This window comes from Coturnix japonica, chromosome 5, assembly GCF_054131305.1.
Source record: "Coturnix japonica strain WE chromosome 5, WE-NBRP24, whole genome shotgun sequence".
In the NCBI taxonomy this organism is placed as follows: domain Eukaryota; kingdom Metazoa; phylum Chordata; class Aves; order Galliformes; family Phasianidae; genus Coturnix; species Coturnix japonica.
The window spans coordinates 6,612,859-6,630,881 of record NC_140667.1 but is presented as its reverse complement, the minus strand read 5'-3'; the positions used below and the strand labels follow the sequence as shown (position 1 = coordinate 6,630,881).

Genomic DNA, 18,023 nt, shown 5'->3' with positions numbered 1-18,023 from the left:
CTTTTCTATTTATGCCAAAGTGCTCTCTATCAAATTTCCTTCCTTATTTCCTCCTCTTTCTTTGCTACACTCATATCAACTCTGAACATGAGCACACTTGATAGCCACAGAAGAAGTCAGAACAGGCAATCCCTGTGCTACTGAGTGCTCCAGCACAATCTACATGGATGCTAAGTAGTTTCAAGACACTGTCAGAGGTTTTCTACAGATAAGGCACAAGCTTTTAAAACAATGCTGTTCACACAATTAACCAAAACCTAAAACCACAAACAGTGCTCCCGGAGGGAAAAACATAGCAAAAGACTGACTTTCTACGCAGGGTACCATTCAGTTAGGGAGATGAATGCTAATGTGACCAGTCAAAGCCAGTCTGACTGCATGGATGGCAGACTCACTGTAACATAACAGGGAGGAGCCTGAACTCTGACTCTAACCCTACACAATCAGCCTCACAGGTCGACACTAACACTGGAAAGGGGAATGCACACGCCTCACTGCTCTTCCTATATTTATCTAATACAAATTGATGTCACAACCTGTATCTCAAATACCTCCTCTCATGAATTATTCCCCTTCATTAACTCCAAGTATCTCCTAAGCAGCACAAGTCAGCAGAGGAAGCCTTATCACCCGCTCTGAATGATCACACTTGACAGTCTCTCTGTCATCATTAAGGCAATGCATGACTCAAGCAATATATATATATATACACACATGGAATTTACAACAGCTTTCTGTTAACGGTCAGATACACAGCCTACATCTTGCTAGTGTCACACTAAGATTAAAGCTTTATATTCCAGAGAGCTCCCTGGAGTGCTGCTTGGATACCTCCCTATGTAAGCATAACATTTGCTCTCACCTCCACTGGCCTTATACTTACTTACAGACAACTATTCTACCCACTCCAAATGCTGTGGCAAGAAGTTAGGCAAAAAAAGCCACCCCAAATAAACAGCCAAAAGACCATTGTGTATTGTTAACTAGTTTGTTTTAAATTGGCTATGTATTTCAACCCCTTTGCCCCTTAAGGCAGATTTAGTTTTCTCTTAAGGCTTGGCTAGTACCAAATCCAACATGGTTTGTGATGGAGTAAGAAACAAAAGCTGTTTGCATCACAGTTTGACCAACCAGGTCTACTCCCATTTGTAATGAAGGAAGAATGGATGCTGTTGCTGCCCAAGCTCAGCCCCAAATCATCTATATGTGTTCAGATGCTGCCCTAACACCAGCCCTGAGGTGAGTGGTGCAGCAGTTCAACAGTGCAGGCTGTTCCCTTACTGATGTAGGGCTCCTTACAACATCTTTAGTTTTACACTATGCCTTCCCACATTTGCTACAGCCATAATTCATCTCTTTTTCACTCTTACCGTCCACAGACAGCCTGCTAGAGAGCCAGCCTGCAGTTACACACTTAAGGTCCCAAGGAAGGAGGTGAAAAGCTTCTGCAGTGATTTATTGGCATTATTCGCTTGCAGTTCATGCTGCTGGGCTGTGCTATGTGCAACACTGGAGCAGAACTATGTAAGGGATTGTCTTGCAGATACTTGTATCATTGTAGGGGAACTGCAATGCACAGCAGCAACAGGGAGGTGGGCTCAGAGCCCGATACACCACACTGTGCTGCCACAGTCTTACAGGAAAAGATAATACCAACAGCCACAGAACCATAACGAGAGGGCAACACGTGGGCAGCGCGTCACCACGTGGCTTCCTTCTATTTCCTGTTCCTTCCTGCCAAGCGGAAGCGTTGTGCTGTAGGCAGTCCCGGTCCATGTCCGCTACGGGCAGCGTTGCTGTAGCTGGGGCCACGCGGAAACCAGCCGTGGGGGTCCCGGCGCAGAGACGGAGAAAAGTCCACGGCAAGGTACCGGGGAGGGGCGGCTCCTGATGCTGCTGCGGCGGCTGGTGGCGAAGGGTTCTGTTCCATAGGTCGCATTGGCGAAATCAGGATTTTCTCTTTCCCTTTTGGCCTCCCGCAGCTGTTGCTCTAAACCGGTTTCTTGCCTTCTTTGTTCCTGTCTCCGAGAAGCAAAACAGGCCCTTTGCATATTGCGCTTTGCTGTCCCGGTCCTCCTCACTGTTTCCTGCTTGACTTTGTTGTCTGTAAACGCTCATTGCTGATTTCACAGGTGGCAGCACACGCCTCTATTTAAATACCGGGCTGCTGGAGCCCTCTCCTGTTTCAATCAAAGAATTAAAGGCAAAGAGCCGTGTATTCCTCTCAAGGTGGGGGGAAGGAAGAAGTACAGCCGAAGCTTCTGCCAAGAGGTTTTACAAGCGGACTGAGTGAGACACGTTAAGTCACTCACTGCACACTGCTGGTGCTCAGAGCACACCCCATTGTGTTAGCTTGGTGCTAACTGAGCTAGCTCCTGCAGCACGGTCAGCTGGCAGAGCAGTGTAACAGCTATCTTTTATAGAAAAGAAGCTATCATTTCTTAATTAAAACACCCACCATTTAGAACACCCACCAAGAACTCAAACTTCTGATGCATCTGCAAACGCTGATAGTTCAGAATTACTTTCCTGTTTATCCAGTATGCTTCCTCATCTGCACCTCCCCACCAGAGCGGGAGTCAGTTGCAAGCACATGTTGTGATGTTTGAGGTAGGTTTGGTGCATGGCTTGCAACAGACTTACTGAATCACATTACTGGGTGTTGACATATTGCTGTTAAACACACGCTCAGCTGCAATGAGCTTTGCGCATACAACATTCCATGTAACATAGTGTAAAAGACAAGCATGCACTTAGAGACAAAAAAAAAAAGGACTAATTCTGAGTATAGCTGGTTTACTATGACACTGAACCTAAGAAATCAATACAAAATATGTCTTTATTATTAACTCCATTATCTTAAGTTTCTGCACGGATAACTTGCAAAACAAAAAAGGAACTAATTTTGCTTGATTTTCAGAAGGAAATTCACCTTCCTCTCCTACGTCCCCTTTTTTCTCTTAAGCTCATATAACTGTCCCTGCACATTCAAGCCTCGTATTGCCTTGTTTAGGAATTACTGCAGTTATGCCCTGCTCCATCTCAAGCAAGTTGTAGAATTACACTTAAAAACAAGTTTAATTCTCTACAGCCAAGTGTTATTGCTTATATTTGGAATGGGTGAATCACTCAACAACCACACGTCCTACGCAACACCTTTAAATTGCTGTGCATGCAGTTTAATACATGGAGATGCGTCATGCAGCTGCTTCAAGTACATACATCTGGTTAGAAAAAGTAAGGCATTACAATCAAGGGGATTTCTGCTGCAAAAACTAAAATAAAATAACATAAAAAAATACTCCCAACAGTGACTTTTCTAAGTGTTCTAAAAAGCCTCTTTCTGTTCTGCAAGGAACTTTTGCTGCTGTGATCATCTGTACGTCTGCTTTCAGGTTAAATTGACACATTTCATGTCATTGGGTTGTTTGCGCTGCTACTTGCCTTTATTTTATTAGAAGTAGTGTCCCAGACTGTCTTTTCACATTCTACTTCTGGCTGATACTTCCATTCATTACAAAGATGTACTGTCCTGTTCGGCGGTTAGCACAAGTAAGGATGCTTTTCCATTTCTTTGTGTCTTTGCAGGGTAGCATGCAGGCTAACAGTAGGATCCCAGTTAGGTCCTACTCAGTTTAATTACAGGTCTTAGGAGTTTCAGAAATGAATTCTTTTGGTTTTTTCCCATTATGTTGCAGTAGAAAATAGCACAAGGTTGATCAGGCTTTGATGTTTTAGAGTCAACGCTGGATTTATAACAAATTAGGCGCAGGGAGGATTACTCTGCAATAGCTAGATTAATATTTTGTAAGTTTGTGTTAAAGAAAGTTTAAATGAGTGCCCCATATTTATATGATGCAAGTGTTGCAGTCAGATGGAAAGAGCTGCGTGCAAAGGCCATCCAACCACAACAGCTGCACACATCCTTACATGTATTGCAGGTGGCCGTTTCCCAGAGATGCTCAGGTTCATTCAGGGTCCTGACTCACACCTGTCCAGGCTTTTCTTTGCTCCCCAGGAGTACACAGGAAGAGCACACAGGAAAGAGCTGATAGCTGCTGGGTGTAGATTGCCAGCTGGCATCAGACAGCCTGCGCAGCCTACCTTCAGCAGCCTGTTTTTTCCCCTGAAACTACATGGAAACCAGATGGATCAGTTGTTCAGCCATCAGATATGTCCTTTGGGCCCACTCCTTGAGCAGCTGGGAGCGTGCCGGTGGGAGGCTGGAGACCACAGCAGGCTGCTGTTGAACAAATCATCCACCTCACACCTCGCCTCCAGATTGCCTTCGATAAGGCAGTGCTTCTAAATGGACATTTAGAATGGCTGATAAAAAATTGCTTTTGAAAATAGGATGAGCGTATCTAGACTAGAAGGCTATAGTATAATTAAGAAATGTATCTTAAGCTACCTAAACCTAGTTTGTCAAGCTTACAGATAAAAGTTTGCAGCACAAATCTGATTGATTTTAAATGCTCTCTCTAGGGTGATCTTCATAGAAACCACTAAAGACTTCAGAGAACTCATTTTAGGCAAAATAAGTGAAATAAGTTGTTCTGATAAAATGGATCCTTGTTCAGTTGGAGTTCAGCTTCAAACTGCCAATGAATGCCATAAGACCTATTATACCCGTCACACTGGCTTCAAGACTAAAGATGATATATCTTCATTTGATCTACTGTTGCTTCAGCTTAGGACTGGAATGACCCTTTCAGAGAACGACACTATCTGCTTTCATCATGCAAAAATTTACATTGAAAGGTTTGAAGACTTACAAAAGTCATGCTTTGATCCCTTTAATATGCACAGAAAACTATCAAAGAAAAACTTGCGCGCCATTGACCTGCATGACGCGACTTTTCTAACTGCCAAGTTCGGAAGACAGTTTGTACCTGGTTGGAAGCTTTGTCCCAAATGTATGCAGGTAATAAATGGGAGCGTGGATGTCGAAGCTGAAGAACGCCAAAGAAGAAAGCTTGATTCAGACGTATGTATATGGATCAGTTGTCCCACCCCCTCTAAGTTCTGCAGACTGTTGGACCTGGGCTTCATACAAGTCCTATATAAACGAGCTTAAGATTTTTAGTAGAAACACAAAAAGGCGTAGACTTTTGCTACATGGGAGTTTACTGTATTTGAACCTTTACTTGGAGGAATGTTCAATGAAATGAGCGCATACACACATTCCACTTCTTTACTTTAAAAATCCTCACCTAATTAAATATTAGGGACTTTATAATTCCCTAGTGCACTAGGATGACACACACCTCAGATTATGTAAATACCAGGCAGCTGCTATTGTTTTAAGCTGTTTCTCAAGCCTTGAGAAAAGTGAACTCCTGTTTAAACATTGCAAGGGTTGTTTTTAGGAGCACTGAGATAAACTTCTGGGGTAGTCTTCACAGTTTTAAAGGAATCTACTGTGTCTGGTGGTTCATTACCAAGTGAACCTGCATGGAAGTGAATTAAGTGCACGCTGTTGTGGTGTCCGAGCTGCCCCTGTTTGTTCAGGGGCAGTAACAACCTGGTGCGGGAGGATGATGCTTTAAGAGCTTAGTTCAGAATGCAGTTTATACATTTCTGGGTGCTTTGTTTGAAGTGTGCAGGTAATCGGTAAAACCAAGTGGAAAACCAAGTCAACAAGAGCTCATCCACATATGCTCTAGAGCAAAACAGAATGGCATTCAAGGAGCAGTCACCCCTCAGTCCAGGCGCAGCCACCCCGCTGCATTTTACAGCTGCATAATGGGTGACTTTTGGAAATATTGATTAAAACTGCTGCTATAAAGCTTGTATTTCCTGACTTCTGGAACTGGTAGAGTTCTCTCATGTAACACTTAAGAAGACTTAAGTCTTCTACCGAGAAATACAGTGCTCAGAGTTGGGGTCAGCATACTTAAGTCATAACAGTATCCTGGCTTGACTGGGTATTTCCTTAAGAATGTAGATACATATTCAAAATAAAGTGAGATTTTCTGTCTCTGTTCAGGGGCGTACAGCTAAGGCTTTGAAGTCTCTGCAGTTTGCTAACCCAGGACGACAGACTGAATTCACTCCTGAGACCAGTAAGAGGGAAAAAAGAAGGCTGCAAACAAAAAATCCATCATTTAACTCTGACAGGTGAGCACCTTCCTGTGGTTACTTTCTCATTAGTTACTTTCTCATTAGTTTTCACATCAAAATTAAAGAAACCTTTACGGTCAGTGTCCCTGTAACAATAACATCTCAAATACAATTCAAGCTTCCCATAAGGTGTGACAATACTACATGGATAATAAATGAAGCTGTTAATTTATGGATCTAAATTTGACTAGAATAGAGTAAGATCAAGTGGAGTACACTTAAAATATTGGAGCTGTCATATTTCAGTTCACTCTGTAACTACACTTCAGAACCAAACGTGTGCACGTTCAATCCTTACACGTTCTAACGTCCACGTTGGATGACACTGGATAACAAATTTCAGCTTTCTAATCAGACCTGTTTTAAAATCAGTTTTCCTGCAAAGTGAAAAACTTCTGCAGCTGAGTTTTGTCTATCATTTTCTACCAGAAGCTTGGACCAATTCAGTCTCCCCGAGTTTAAGCTAACAGGAAAAAAAAATGGCCTCAGTGCTACTTACCATATGCCTGTACCATCCCCCTCCATTTGTTTCTTCCAGTTGGTTCATTCACAAGCTGCAAGTAAGGAGATTTTGATGAGATTAGGAAAATGTTTTGAATTGAGTTTGTGGTCAAACATTGGATCAAAAAACATCTGGAGTCTCTGACCTTAGAGCTGTTGGGAGCTCAACTAGATGTGGCTGTAAGCATCTTTATCTAAGTTGACCTGGTTTTGAACACAGGGTCAGACAAGACAAACTCCAGAGGATGTTTCTGAACAGAGCAGATTTGTGATTCTGCAGCGTAACAGAATTGTTTGGGATATGAGTAGTGATTAAAGCATAATAATTACTTATAAATTAGACCATGCACACATGGAGTTATTCTGTAAAACTTTGAGTTATAGCTACAAGCTACAAAAGTAATTTAAGGAAGACTTTCACATCACCTGAAAGGTAACAAAGTTTACATCATAAATATTCCAAAGTGGTTGAATAAACATTTAACTTATTGATAAAATAAACACTTCTGGTCCTGGAATTAGTTCAAAAGCACTATAATGACAGTACAGTGTCATGTTGATGAGTACAGTAACATGTATTACACTTAAAATAATGCAGTAGTAAAATGAACAAAAAAACCCACCAAAGTTCTGTCCAAAGCTATTAGCTGCTTGGCATTAAAATAAGGAAATAACTTGTTTTTCATCATACAGGCAAGTTATACCAGCCAAGAGTAAAGTCTACGATAGCCAGGGACTACTTCTTTACAATGGGATGGACCTCTGTGACTGTCTTGATGAAGATTGCCTGGGATGTTTCTATAATTGCCCCAAGTGCGGCTCCAACAAATGTGGCACTGAATGTCGCTGCGACCGCAAATGGCTCTATGAGCAAATTGAGATAGAAGGAGGAGAAATCATTCGTAATAAGCACCTTGGTTAGTGCACATGCTCTTATTGTTTTTATTTAAGCCTGGATGTATGTTCCACTCTTAAACAACATCTGTCATTTAGTTGTTTGATGAAAACCATAGTAACTAATTGTGAGTTGTGATAAATGTGCTTCCACATTCCATCTCAGTACGATTAAGGAAATATTCTTAATCCTACTACTTGTTGTCACACTTCATTCTGTGTTGTACTGCCTTGTTAGTCACTTCTGTTTTCATTTATGAATGTTGCACTGCAATGAAGAGCTATATTTCCACGTGGCTTACCATTGTCCACTCACCATCATTCCACATAGCGTTCTGTTGAGTATACCATCTCCCTGTATCCCTCACTTTTTAGTTGCATGGTCTTGAATTATTTTATGTGAAACACTTTTGTGTTGTTATTAATGAAGCTACATCCAATATTAACAAAGATTTCTCCAGTATTAACAGTGAATGCTGCATCTTCTATAAATTATCACAGCTACCTCTGATAAATTCAGTCCTTTTCACTTAGCTTTATTCAAAGGAGTACGAATCCCACCTGAGTTACTGGGATTTGGGATCCAGTTATCCTTATGAATTCAAAAATATCACTGTTTGGAGTGTTATTAAGCTGTCAAGATGCTAAAATATACATAGAAGTATTTCACTGTGGTAGCATTTGGTTGCCTTCTTTTAACAGTTGAAATAATCGTGCTGTATATCTTATGGTGTGTAATTGGATAAGTACTTCACAGCCCTCTCCCCTCTCTTTCTTTCTGCTTGTTTTCAAGGTAAAGGTTTACATGCAGCTGAAATGAATTCAACTGTCTGTTCCCAAACTAAGAATACCCAGACTGCTACAAAAAACAGTTGAACTGAAAGTTTTGGTTGATAAAAAATGTTTCTCCTCAGCAAGTTTAAATTTTGCTGAATTATGAGATTTATGGAAACAAGACCTTGCAATTGAACTGTTAGTTAACATTTAAATTGTTATCCTCTGGTATTTTTGTGCTGCATTAAAAACACATTTTCTGCAGCGGTGACAGACTCTGAAGATCTGATTGTTAAATCACATTTATTCAAGAATGCTGTTAACTGTTGCTTTCTGGAACTTTCATGTGATCACTTTGTATCATCTTGCTATTTGTTCAGAGTGTGTATTGTTTAAGTTCTTGAAGGTTGACGCTGTTAAAACGCAGTTGCGCTTTGTGTTGTACTGACATCTGCTGGTCCTAGCCAAGCAGAAGCATGGATTTAATCTACCTTGTTGCTGTTAGATCCTCTTCGAAAATAAAAGGTCTTTCTGTTGTTCAACCAGAACATTGGCTGTTCTTCCAAAAGCGTGCCTGCCTCATTGGCTTGGAATTCCAGCTACATCTGTCACAAAAAGCATCACACAGATTTCTTTATACTCTTCTCCAGGTAGCAACACCACCAATGAGTAATAGCTGTGGCTGCCCTTTAACACATCTGGCATTTAACTTTCTTGACTACTGAACACACCTGTCCTGTAACACAGCATTTATGCATTTTGTGTGCTTGATCCATATTTGGAACTGTTACAGCTGTTAAGCAACATTTTGCATCAGATGATAACACAAACCTGTACCTGTGTGAAAGGAAGCCAGGGAGAAGACTGGCTCAGTCTTGTAAGTTTGAGCTTGTTCTATTTAATTGGAGTTTGTTGGTCAGCAACTGCAGTCAGCAGGACACACTCTTAAAACCTTAACAAGTTTCTAACTGTCTGTTGAATGTAACTTACTATCATGATCACAGTTAAGACTTGGAATTCAGTGACTATTAAAGCATTACTCTTCAGTGGAATTCAAGTCCACCAGGAGTTTAAATTGTCCAGAGCATCCCATTATTAGAATCTCTATTATGTCTCTGGTAAGTTAGCATGTTCAGTATCTTATTTTACACTAATAGTGGTGACTTTTCCCCAAATAAATCATTCAGGTAGTTTTCTAACATAATATGCAGGGCTGCTTTTTAGCCAAGAACCTGTGTTAAGTACTGTGCACTGTTGCCTTGCTTGTAGAGCATTATTAAGTTGAATGACCTGTCTTTACATACTATCATGGCTTCCTGCTTAACAACTATGAATTTTTCTGTAAAACCACGCAGGAAAAAGTGAAGCAGCTCAAAAATTAATCCCATCAGTATAACCACAAGTTATTTTGTTGTGATCTAAAAATGATGCTCCCAGTAACTAAATGTAGTTTCCCATCTTTCAGAACTACTCTACAACTGAGCCTATTAAACAGCACGTTCTATTGAATACAGCCAAAAGAAATAACTTCCCATCAAAGGCACAGCTCATAAATCAGCTGTAACCTCTCAGCTCTGAATGCATTTAAGAGAAAGGCCAACATATGCCCTAGTCACTGTGTTAACTTATTGCAAATATCAAAAGGCAGATGTTTTAATGCAAACAAACTTTACCTATTCAAAAAACAGAAATTGGTGGCAACAAGATGTGTTTTATGCACAATATATCTCACATGGTCTAATTTTACTACACAGGAGATCCAGATTTGTGATCTCTTAAGTACAGTGTTAAATACTGTTTTGGTTTCATAGAGTCATAGAAACATAAAGGTTGAAAAAGACTACTAAAATCACCAAGTCCAATCCATCCTCACCATGCCCACTAACCATGTCCCTCCTCAGTGCCACATCTCAGAGACCACCATGGAGACTCCACCACCTACCTGGGCAGTCTGTGCCAGTGCCTCACCTGAACCTCCATGGCACAACTTAAGGCCATTCCCTCTCATGTGATTGCTGATATTTGGGAGAAGAGGCTGACTTCCAACTCGACACAACCTCCTTTCAGAGTTGTACAGAGCCATAACATCTCTGCTGATCTTCCTCCAGACTAAACAATCCCATTTCCCTCAGCCTTTCCTCATAACACTTGTGCTCCAGGCCCTTCCACTGCCCTTCTCCAAACACACTCCAGGGCCTCAGTGTTTTTCTTGTAGTGAGGGGTCCAACAATGAACACAATACTGGAGGTGTGACTTCACCAGAGCCAAGTACAGAGGGATGATCACTTCCCTGCTCCTGCTGGCTGCCTGCACTATTTCTGACACAAGCCAGGATGCCATCAGCCTTCCGGGCAACCTGGGCACACTGCTGGCTCAAGATAAGCCCATTGTGACCAACAACCCCAAGTCCTTTTCCTCCATGCCCCACGCCTGTAGTGTTGCCTGGGGCTATTGTAGCCAAAGTGCAGGACCCAGCACTAGGTCTTGTTGAAGGTCAGTTGGCCTCAGCTCATCAATCCAGCATCAATCTTTCTCACAAAGCAAAATTCACATCATATTTAGAAAACGATCAAAAAGTGAGCATCCTCTAAAGTCAGTGTGACTGAAAATTACTACAGGGCCTTGAAGCCATACCTGAAATGGGAAGTGCTCCTTTTTGTCCCTTAAGTGAGATGTGCCCTGGGATGTTTGCTGTTAAAGACTCAGACAACAAGCTGTGCACAGAGTACACTCAGGTACCGATCTCAGAGAAAATGCTATAATAACATTTTCAGTATTCCCGTGCCACTAAGAGACATATATCTTTGGGAAATGAATGCTGAAAACTTAGAACAGAAAAGGAAAAAGCACTCTCTGAGCTTGCTATTTCAAAGAGCAGATTCGGTATAACACTCACCTCTGTTGTGAGCTGCCCAGTTCACTCCCGATAGGGGCCCTGCCCTGGAAGAGCAGCTTTTCATTCAGCGTATCATTCTCGTATCCAGCAGAGGGCGCCAGCTCACTGCAAACCTGACCATCAGCTTCTGGTACCCTTGAGAGCTGCAGCTGCTGAGGATGGGGCAAAGATTCCCTTGCCGAACAGATTCAAGAACTAAGTCCAAGGAACGTCGTGCACCACCACGACTGTGAGCAGACTCAAGTACAAGATTAGCACTTACTTTTAAATCTATTTTCTCTTCGGTCTTTATAAAAGTTTCTCCCCCTGCCCTATATACATTGCTTACTATTGGCTTGTTAAGCAGAGAACAGGACAACTCCACAGTTACTTTTACAGTTTAGTATTCACTACAAAGGATCAAAATATCTTCTCTGGAGTCCAGCCCTTTTAGTGTAGAAATAAGCATCATCGTTTGGGGCATATATAAAGACTCTACATAGCAATTTAAGTAACACAGCTACTTCGCTTAAAGATAGAAACTCAGGTTTAACAGATTTTAAACAACATCATGCAACAGATTTCCTAAATCAAGTGATTTTTTGTTCTAGAGTCCAGATGTATTTAAGGGAATGAATTTCCTCCCCACAAAATAACCTCAGCACAAGCAAAGCTCCAAGTAGCACCTTTCCTTATGTTTTATAACATCTAATTGCTCTGTCAGGTGACTCCCCTGGGAGTTTCCCATCACCTGGGCTGCATCCTACCAGCTGATTTCAATGTTGCTTTAACCCTCCTCCTGACACCCAGCTCTTTGTAATGGTTACCTTACTAATCAATTATGATATTTCAAGTTAATTTTCAGTTGTTATCTTTGTTTTACTTTCCTGGTAGTTTCTGAGAGTTCAGTCTTTAAGGAAGAGAACACTGGAGTTATCAGCCAGTTAAATGCACTCATGTGGTGTTCCACATCTCATGTCAGGCTCCTACATTGTACAGGGTGCTCAGACTTTCACTGAGGGACTCTCAGCTCTCACTATGCTGTCCTGCCAGCCTGTGTGTCTGTGTGTTTCTCTGGCAATAGCAAGTAGTTCTGGTCATAACAAACTAGCAGGGTACAAAGCACAGAAGAATTAATTGACGCTAACAAAAGTCAGTTATGTCTGCAGGCAACCCCAGAAATCCATTTTTCTCAAAGGGAGGCTTTGTTCCGACTGTTGTGCTTTGGTTCTGGCTTTGTTTTTATAAATAATAATAATAGTAATAATAAAACAGGCACAATTTATCCAGCCTCATCTGTGCCAGCAACCTCTGGTTTATGACTCCCCTGTGTTAATTTCTTGCCTGCGAACTTCTGACTCTCTGTACTAACACTGGGCTGGATCTGTTTTGGAGCAAATGAGAAAGCAGGGCTGCTGACAAAGGAAATCTATCATAAGAATCGCTGCAGAAGACGTCAGCAGCTTCTCCTACTCCATGTGTGTGTGTGAACTGCAGCATGCTGGGTGATGCCGGGTACCTTTCCCAGCATGAAGCAATGCACTGATACCCAGCATGCAGTGTGACCACCAGACTGGCTGGAGCTCAGCTCTCAGAAACACCAGATGCAAATTACGAGGTATAAGCTGCCACCAGAGTAGATTCTCTTGGCTCCTCCTGAGGACAGTTAAGAAAGAAGACGCAAAGACACTTTCCTATAGCCACACTCTATAGAGTACAACTGAAGGAAACCTGTGTTTCATTGACATACATTGACCCTAGCAATTATTCTGTGGTGAGTAATAAGGTTTGAAATTATCTTTCTGCATCTTCTGTTTCCATGTGATCTGAAAGGCCCGTTTATCACACAGTTACAGCTGGTTGTAGGCATGATATTCTGATACTGCCATGAGCAACAGCCAGCTCTCCTGAAGGGTTGGGGCTGAGGTCCTTTCCTTCTCACATCCTTCCTCTTCTCCAACTCTGTCCATTTCACAGCTGGATTTCTGTTGAGCTGAACTGAAACCCCTTGGCCACCAACCAGCACAAGTTGATGTCAGAAATTGCTACTGACATTTCAATTTCACAATGTTTTTTTCTCTTTTTTCTATGATAGCATTACAGAGAACATTTATGTTTGAATAAAAACCCAAATAATGCATGTCAAGAGTATGCATCAGGGAATGTCAAATTGTTTTTTCTTTTTTCTAATTACAATTCTATTTCAAATAGGTCAATGCAATTAAAGTATAATTGCTGGGAAGACAAAGCCAAGGTTATGATCAGAAGTGGTTACCCTTTCATCTTCGAGTCCTGTCTTACTGAATAAAATATTCCTGTGGGGCAGCTCGCTCTGCATGTCAGCAGGTATCCAGAAGCAACTGTTTGGCACAGCTAGTAGAGTGGCTACAAGTACATTAAGCTATACTTCATGATGGAAGATGAATACAGGTGGCTCCCTACAACCTGATGTAGCCATCAGGACCAACCACAGCAGCGGTGCTGTGATGAGGGAGAGGTTTGCAGGACCAGACCTGGGAGCCAGGCAGTGCACTGCATCACAGCCACATGGGGAGGGACATTCCCTGCAGGACACCCAGACAGGATGAGCAGCCAAGCTACAGCCTTCCCTTATTCCCTGGAGACGTGTGCTTATCTCAGTAATTGGATGGATAGCAGATAAATACCAAAAATGAAGCGTCTCATTTAACTACGTTGTTGCTGGAGTCCTTTGTCTGTAGTGCAGGCAGAAAAAACTTCAGGATTGATCTGGCGTGCATGGACCCATTTTCTATTAAAGTGTATTAATGCCAGGTTCTGTGCAATTAGTGAAAAGTCAATTCCCATTACTAGTTAACAGTATTGAGTATCTGCTTTCTTTAATAAAAAGCCATGTCCAGCATAAAGACCATAAATCGATAAGCAGCCACTTTCTAAATCTATTCCATCTCCTCCAAAAACGCAGAGAGAGCACTGCAGCTTGGAAGATAAAATGGATCTAGGGAAAGAAACCCCTGCCCTGTGGAGGGAGCCTACACATCCTGGTTTCTCACCTCCTCCTGAACAGTGTTGTGGCTTCTGCTATGACTCAGCTCTGAAGAAGCGCTGTGCTCAGTTTGGAGAGCAGGGGCTCAGCTGAGGGCAGGGCCACAGCCACAGAGAGGTGGATGACTACTGAGCACAGAATAACCAGGAGCTCTTCTCTTTCCTGTCATCACTACCATCATTTCACAGGTCCTTCTGCAAGCCGACAGCTTCTCGTGACAGCTGGGGTGTAGGACTCTTGGCCAGGCTTGTTTCTCCATCTCAGCGCTGGTGCTCACTTGTGGCTGTGGATCTTCAGAAACCAAAAAGGCTTTTGCTGAGATGCAAGTAAAAGGTCTCTTATTGTTGCCAGTAGGTTTTTGTTAACTTTCTACATGCAGAACCAGTGGAGAAGGGGAAGAACTACGTAGCAGGAGAGACTAAACAGGGCTAAGGAACATTTATTTGATTACTTGACAAAGAAGTGAGGAAATGGAAAGGCTTTGCCTGTTCTAATGACCATTTGCACACATCTGGGCAGCTAAGTTCTGCATGCAGGCAGATTAATTCGAACACAGATAATCATGTTTGTAGAAACTTGATCTTTGTAGACACGTGGATGGTAGTTTCTCCCCAAAGAACTAAATTTTGACGTAGCTAAGGGACAGAAATCGTATCGGATGACTTAATTACATTATTATGACTAACGGTTCAAGTTACAAAACTGACTAGTGACACTGGAAGCAAACCACAGGCTGTCTAGTAGGTAAACATTCCTTTTAAACTGTTGACTGAATCTGAATAATGAATAAATCTGAGGAAACTGCAATCTGCTTGTAGAAGTTCCATAAAAGAAAAACGAGCTAAACTCTTATGGTGAATTATTAATGTTGGTATATTTGCTTTGCTCCAGTTATTTGTAACCTAGGAAATGTGAATCGCATGTGTACGTCATTTTAATATTAATCCAGTTGCCAGCTCAGATCAAATATAATGAGAGAGTCCCAAATCTCCATTTCCAGAGTACTTTTAACACAAGTGAAATAAGACTGGAGCAATTCTCTGCCCTGAGGCCAAGGACCATGTGTGACCGTAGTGCCCAAGGCCACTGCTCACAGCAACATGGCATCCCAAGGAGTGCATGGTCATCTCCAAGCTCATGCGTGCTGTGATCATGCCTGCAATGCTTTTGGTCCCCATCAGCTAAAAGGGGATGAACAGTAAAACCGCTGTGTATTTTGACACAGCTGTGTGCAGCTGCCAGGCCTGAACCAGAACTGGAGCTCCTGTCCTTGCTGGGATGCTGCTGCAAAAGGTGGTGTGTTACACAACCTTGCTTCTTCCCATTCACGGGGCTCCTTCATTATTCATAAGTACAAATTTTCATCCCATCTTTTTACCCTATCTATAAATACCTTCAGTTACACCAAGTGAAAGAATAAAGTTCTATTAAAGGGAATCATGAATTGCAGCTATATATTTAGATCTGAGCTTTTTGAACTTTTTGCTAATTTTGTTTCAGTGTTTCCCAAAAATAGAGTGATTTCAGTGCTTGCAGCTGGTAAGGGTGTGACACGATAGTTGACAAAGCCCTACATTTATAGCCCTGCACAGACATAAGCCCACCATTGCATCCAGAGGGACCTGAACAGACTTGAAAAGTGGGCATATGAGAATTTAATGAGGTTCAACAAAGCTAAGTGCAAGGTGTGCACTTGGGAAGAGGCAATCCTAGATCTGAGTACAGTCTGTGAGAAGTCCTTGAGAGCAGCCCTGCAGAGAAGAACCTGGGGGTTCTAACGGACAGTAAGCTGGAGGTGAGCCAGAGGTATGCTCTTGCAGCTCAGAAGGCCAACAGTATCCTGGGCTGCAACAAAAGGGCAGTGGCCAGCAGGAAAAGAGAAGGGATTGTCCCCCTCAGCTCTCATGAAGCCCCATCTGGAGTGCTGTGTCCAAGCTTGGGGTACCCAGTACTGGGAGGATGCAGAGCAGCTGGATCAGGTCCAGAAGCAGGCCACAGAAATGAGCAAAGGACTGGAGCAACTCTCCATTATAAGTTGAAGAATTTAGGCTTGCTCAGCTTGGAGAAGGGAAGGCTCTTAGGAGACCTCATTGTGGTCTTCCAGAACTGGAAGAGAGATTACAAGCAGGAGGGGGACTGACTTTTTATAGTCTGAGAGTGACAGAACAAGGAATGGCTTTAAACTGAAAGAGAGGGGATTTAGGTTAGATACTGGGAGGAAACTGTTTACTCAGGAGGATGGTCAGGCACTGGCACTGGTTGCACAGAGAGGCTGCGGATGCCTCATCCCTTGGGGCATTTGAGACCAGGTTGGATGGGGCCCTGGGTGGACTGATCCAGCAGATGGCAACCCTACACACAGAAGGGAGTTCAAACTTTAAAATTCATTCTTTAAAGTCCCCCCCAACCTTACCCATCCTGTGATTCTGTGACTTCACAGGTCTGTTTTTTGTATGTTGCTATTTTTGTTTAGTTTTTAGCTTTTTTCATAATAGGGGAGGCAGAAATCTGCATAGCCTGAAGACTTTAGGTACTGGAAGTAATTTTTCAGTATGTGGTGCTTACTGTGTTCACTGTTTCTATCAGTGCAATAAAAATGCTCCTCAATGTGGGCCCAATGGCTAGAGATCAGAACTTGCAGTTCTAACTGAAAATTCTCAGCTATACCTTGCTAATGTGTCAGATGTTGTATACCCACCATGACTAATAGTGGTATGAGAATGAAATATTACTCATCTGGTCCAAAATCTGCTCTCCCTGGGACATGTACGGCAGAAACAATAGCGGGAGCTGGCTCTTTCATTGGGGCTTGTTCCAGGCTTGTGTCAAGTCCCCCGGAAGGATCAACTACCAATGTGTGAAAAAAAATGTCTCAGGCAAAATTCAGGTCCAAGTTCCTTGCTGTGAAAGGCTAGTGACTCCGGTGGGGCTCAATCCAAATAAAAATGCCCTTTCTATTAATTCAAAAGGTACAGTACTAGAAGTGAGGTCATTGCAGAGCTTGGTCCTACATCTTCCTCATTTAGAAGGCTGGCATTGTTGCACAGCTCGCATCGTCTTGGGGTGGATCTGGCTCTCAAACCGAGCTCATATTGCTGAGCTGCTCTGCACAGAGGCCAAGAGGATGCTGGTTTTTGAAAGGCTGAGAAGTTTCCCCTCTTCTTATTTCCTGACTGTGTATTCCCCAGAGGCTTCTTAGCAGCACAGCCCAGCATCAAAAATTAAAAGTAAAAAAAGGAAGGGGGGAGAGGAGGGATGAGAATAACAAGACATACCTGCTGCAGTCCTGGCTGTATATTCCCTCTGTGTCCCACTGACGGTGTCATGTGGAAGGGAAATTGTTCTATCAGTGACTGTGTTAGATTCATGACCCCACCACAACCTTGAATTGGCCTTTAGTTGTCGCTGATGGGAACTGAAGAACAGCTCCTGTCGACATGATTGCTGCTCTCCAATGAATCAGAACACGCAGGGCACAGAGCAGCACATTAAACTAGCAACAGAAATATATCACTGTACTTTTATATAGATGTATTGCTTTTGCCCAGGCATATAAATGATTGGGCTATCCACTTATTTTTTTTCCAAGGACTATAAATTAAAAATAAGCTAAGGGTTTTGAAATTATGTTCTCTTTCTCACCCTCTTTCTTTTTTTTTTTCCCTTCCCCTTTCTTTTTTTTTTTTTTTAAAGCTGTGTAGCTATTTTAGGTCCACAGTAATACATTGTAAAGGTAATCTTACAGCCTGTGTCTATTTGAGCAGCCTTCTTTTTTTTTTCTTCCTGAAAGAAATCTACTACTGCTGTTCTAGCTCAGGTCATTTAACACTT

The 18,023-nt window shown here is 42.3% G+C and overlaps 1 protein-coding gene across 3 annotated transcripts; it reads left to right on the top strand.

Annotated features, from left to right (window-relative positions):
* Nucleotides 1–1,759: 1,759 nt before the first annotated feature.
* Nucleotides 1,760–8,840, top strand: ARL14EP (ARF like GTPase 14 effector protein). Of its 3 annotated transcripts, XM_015863520.3 has the most exons (5): nt 1,760–1,867; nt 4,486–4,987; nt 5,990–6,120; nt 7,318–7,541; nt 8,312–8,840. In XM_015863520.3, the coding sequence occupies exons 2-5, from the start codon at nt 4,565–4,567 to the stop codon at nt 8,392–8,394; spliced, it is 861 nt and encodes a 286-aa protein (XP_015719006.2). In that variant the 5' UTR covers nt 1,760–1,867; nt 4,486–4,564; the 3' UTR covers nt 8,395–8,840. The 3 variants fall into 3 exon arrangements, with proteins under 3 accessions (XP_015719006.2, XP_085406077.1, XP_032300886.2); XM_085549951.1 differs by lacking the exon at nt 4,486–4,987; XM_032444995.2 differs by lacking the exon at nt 8,312–8,840 and having other exon boundaries at nt 7,318–7,685.
* The last annotated feature ends 9,183 nt before the right edge of the window (nt 8,841–18,023 follow it).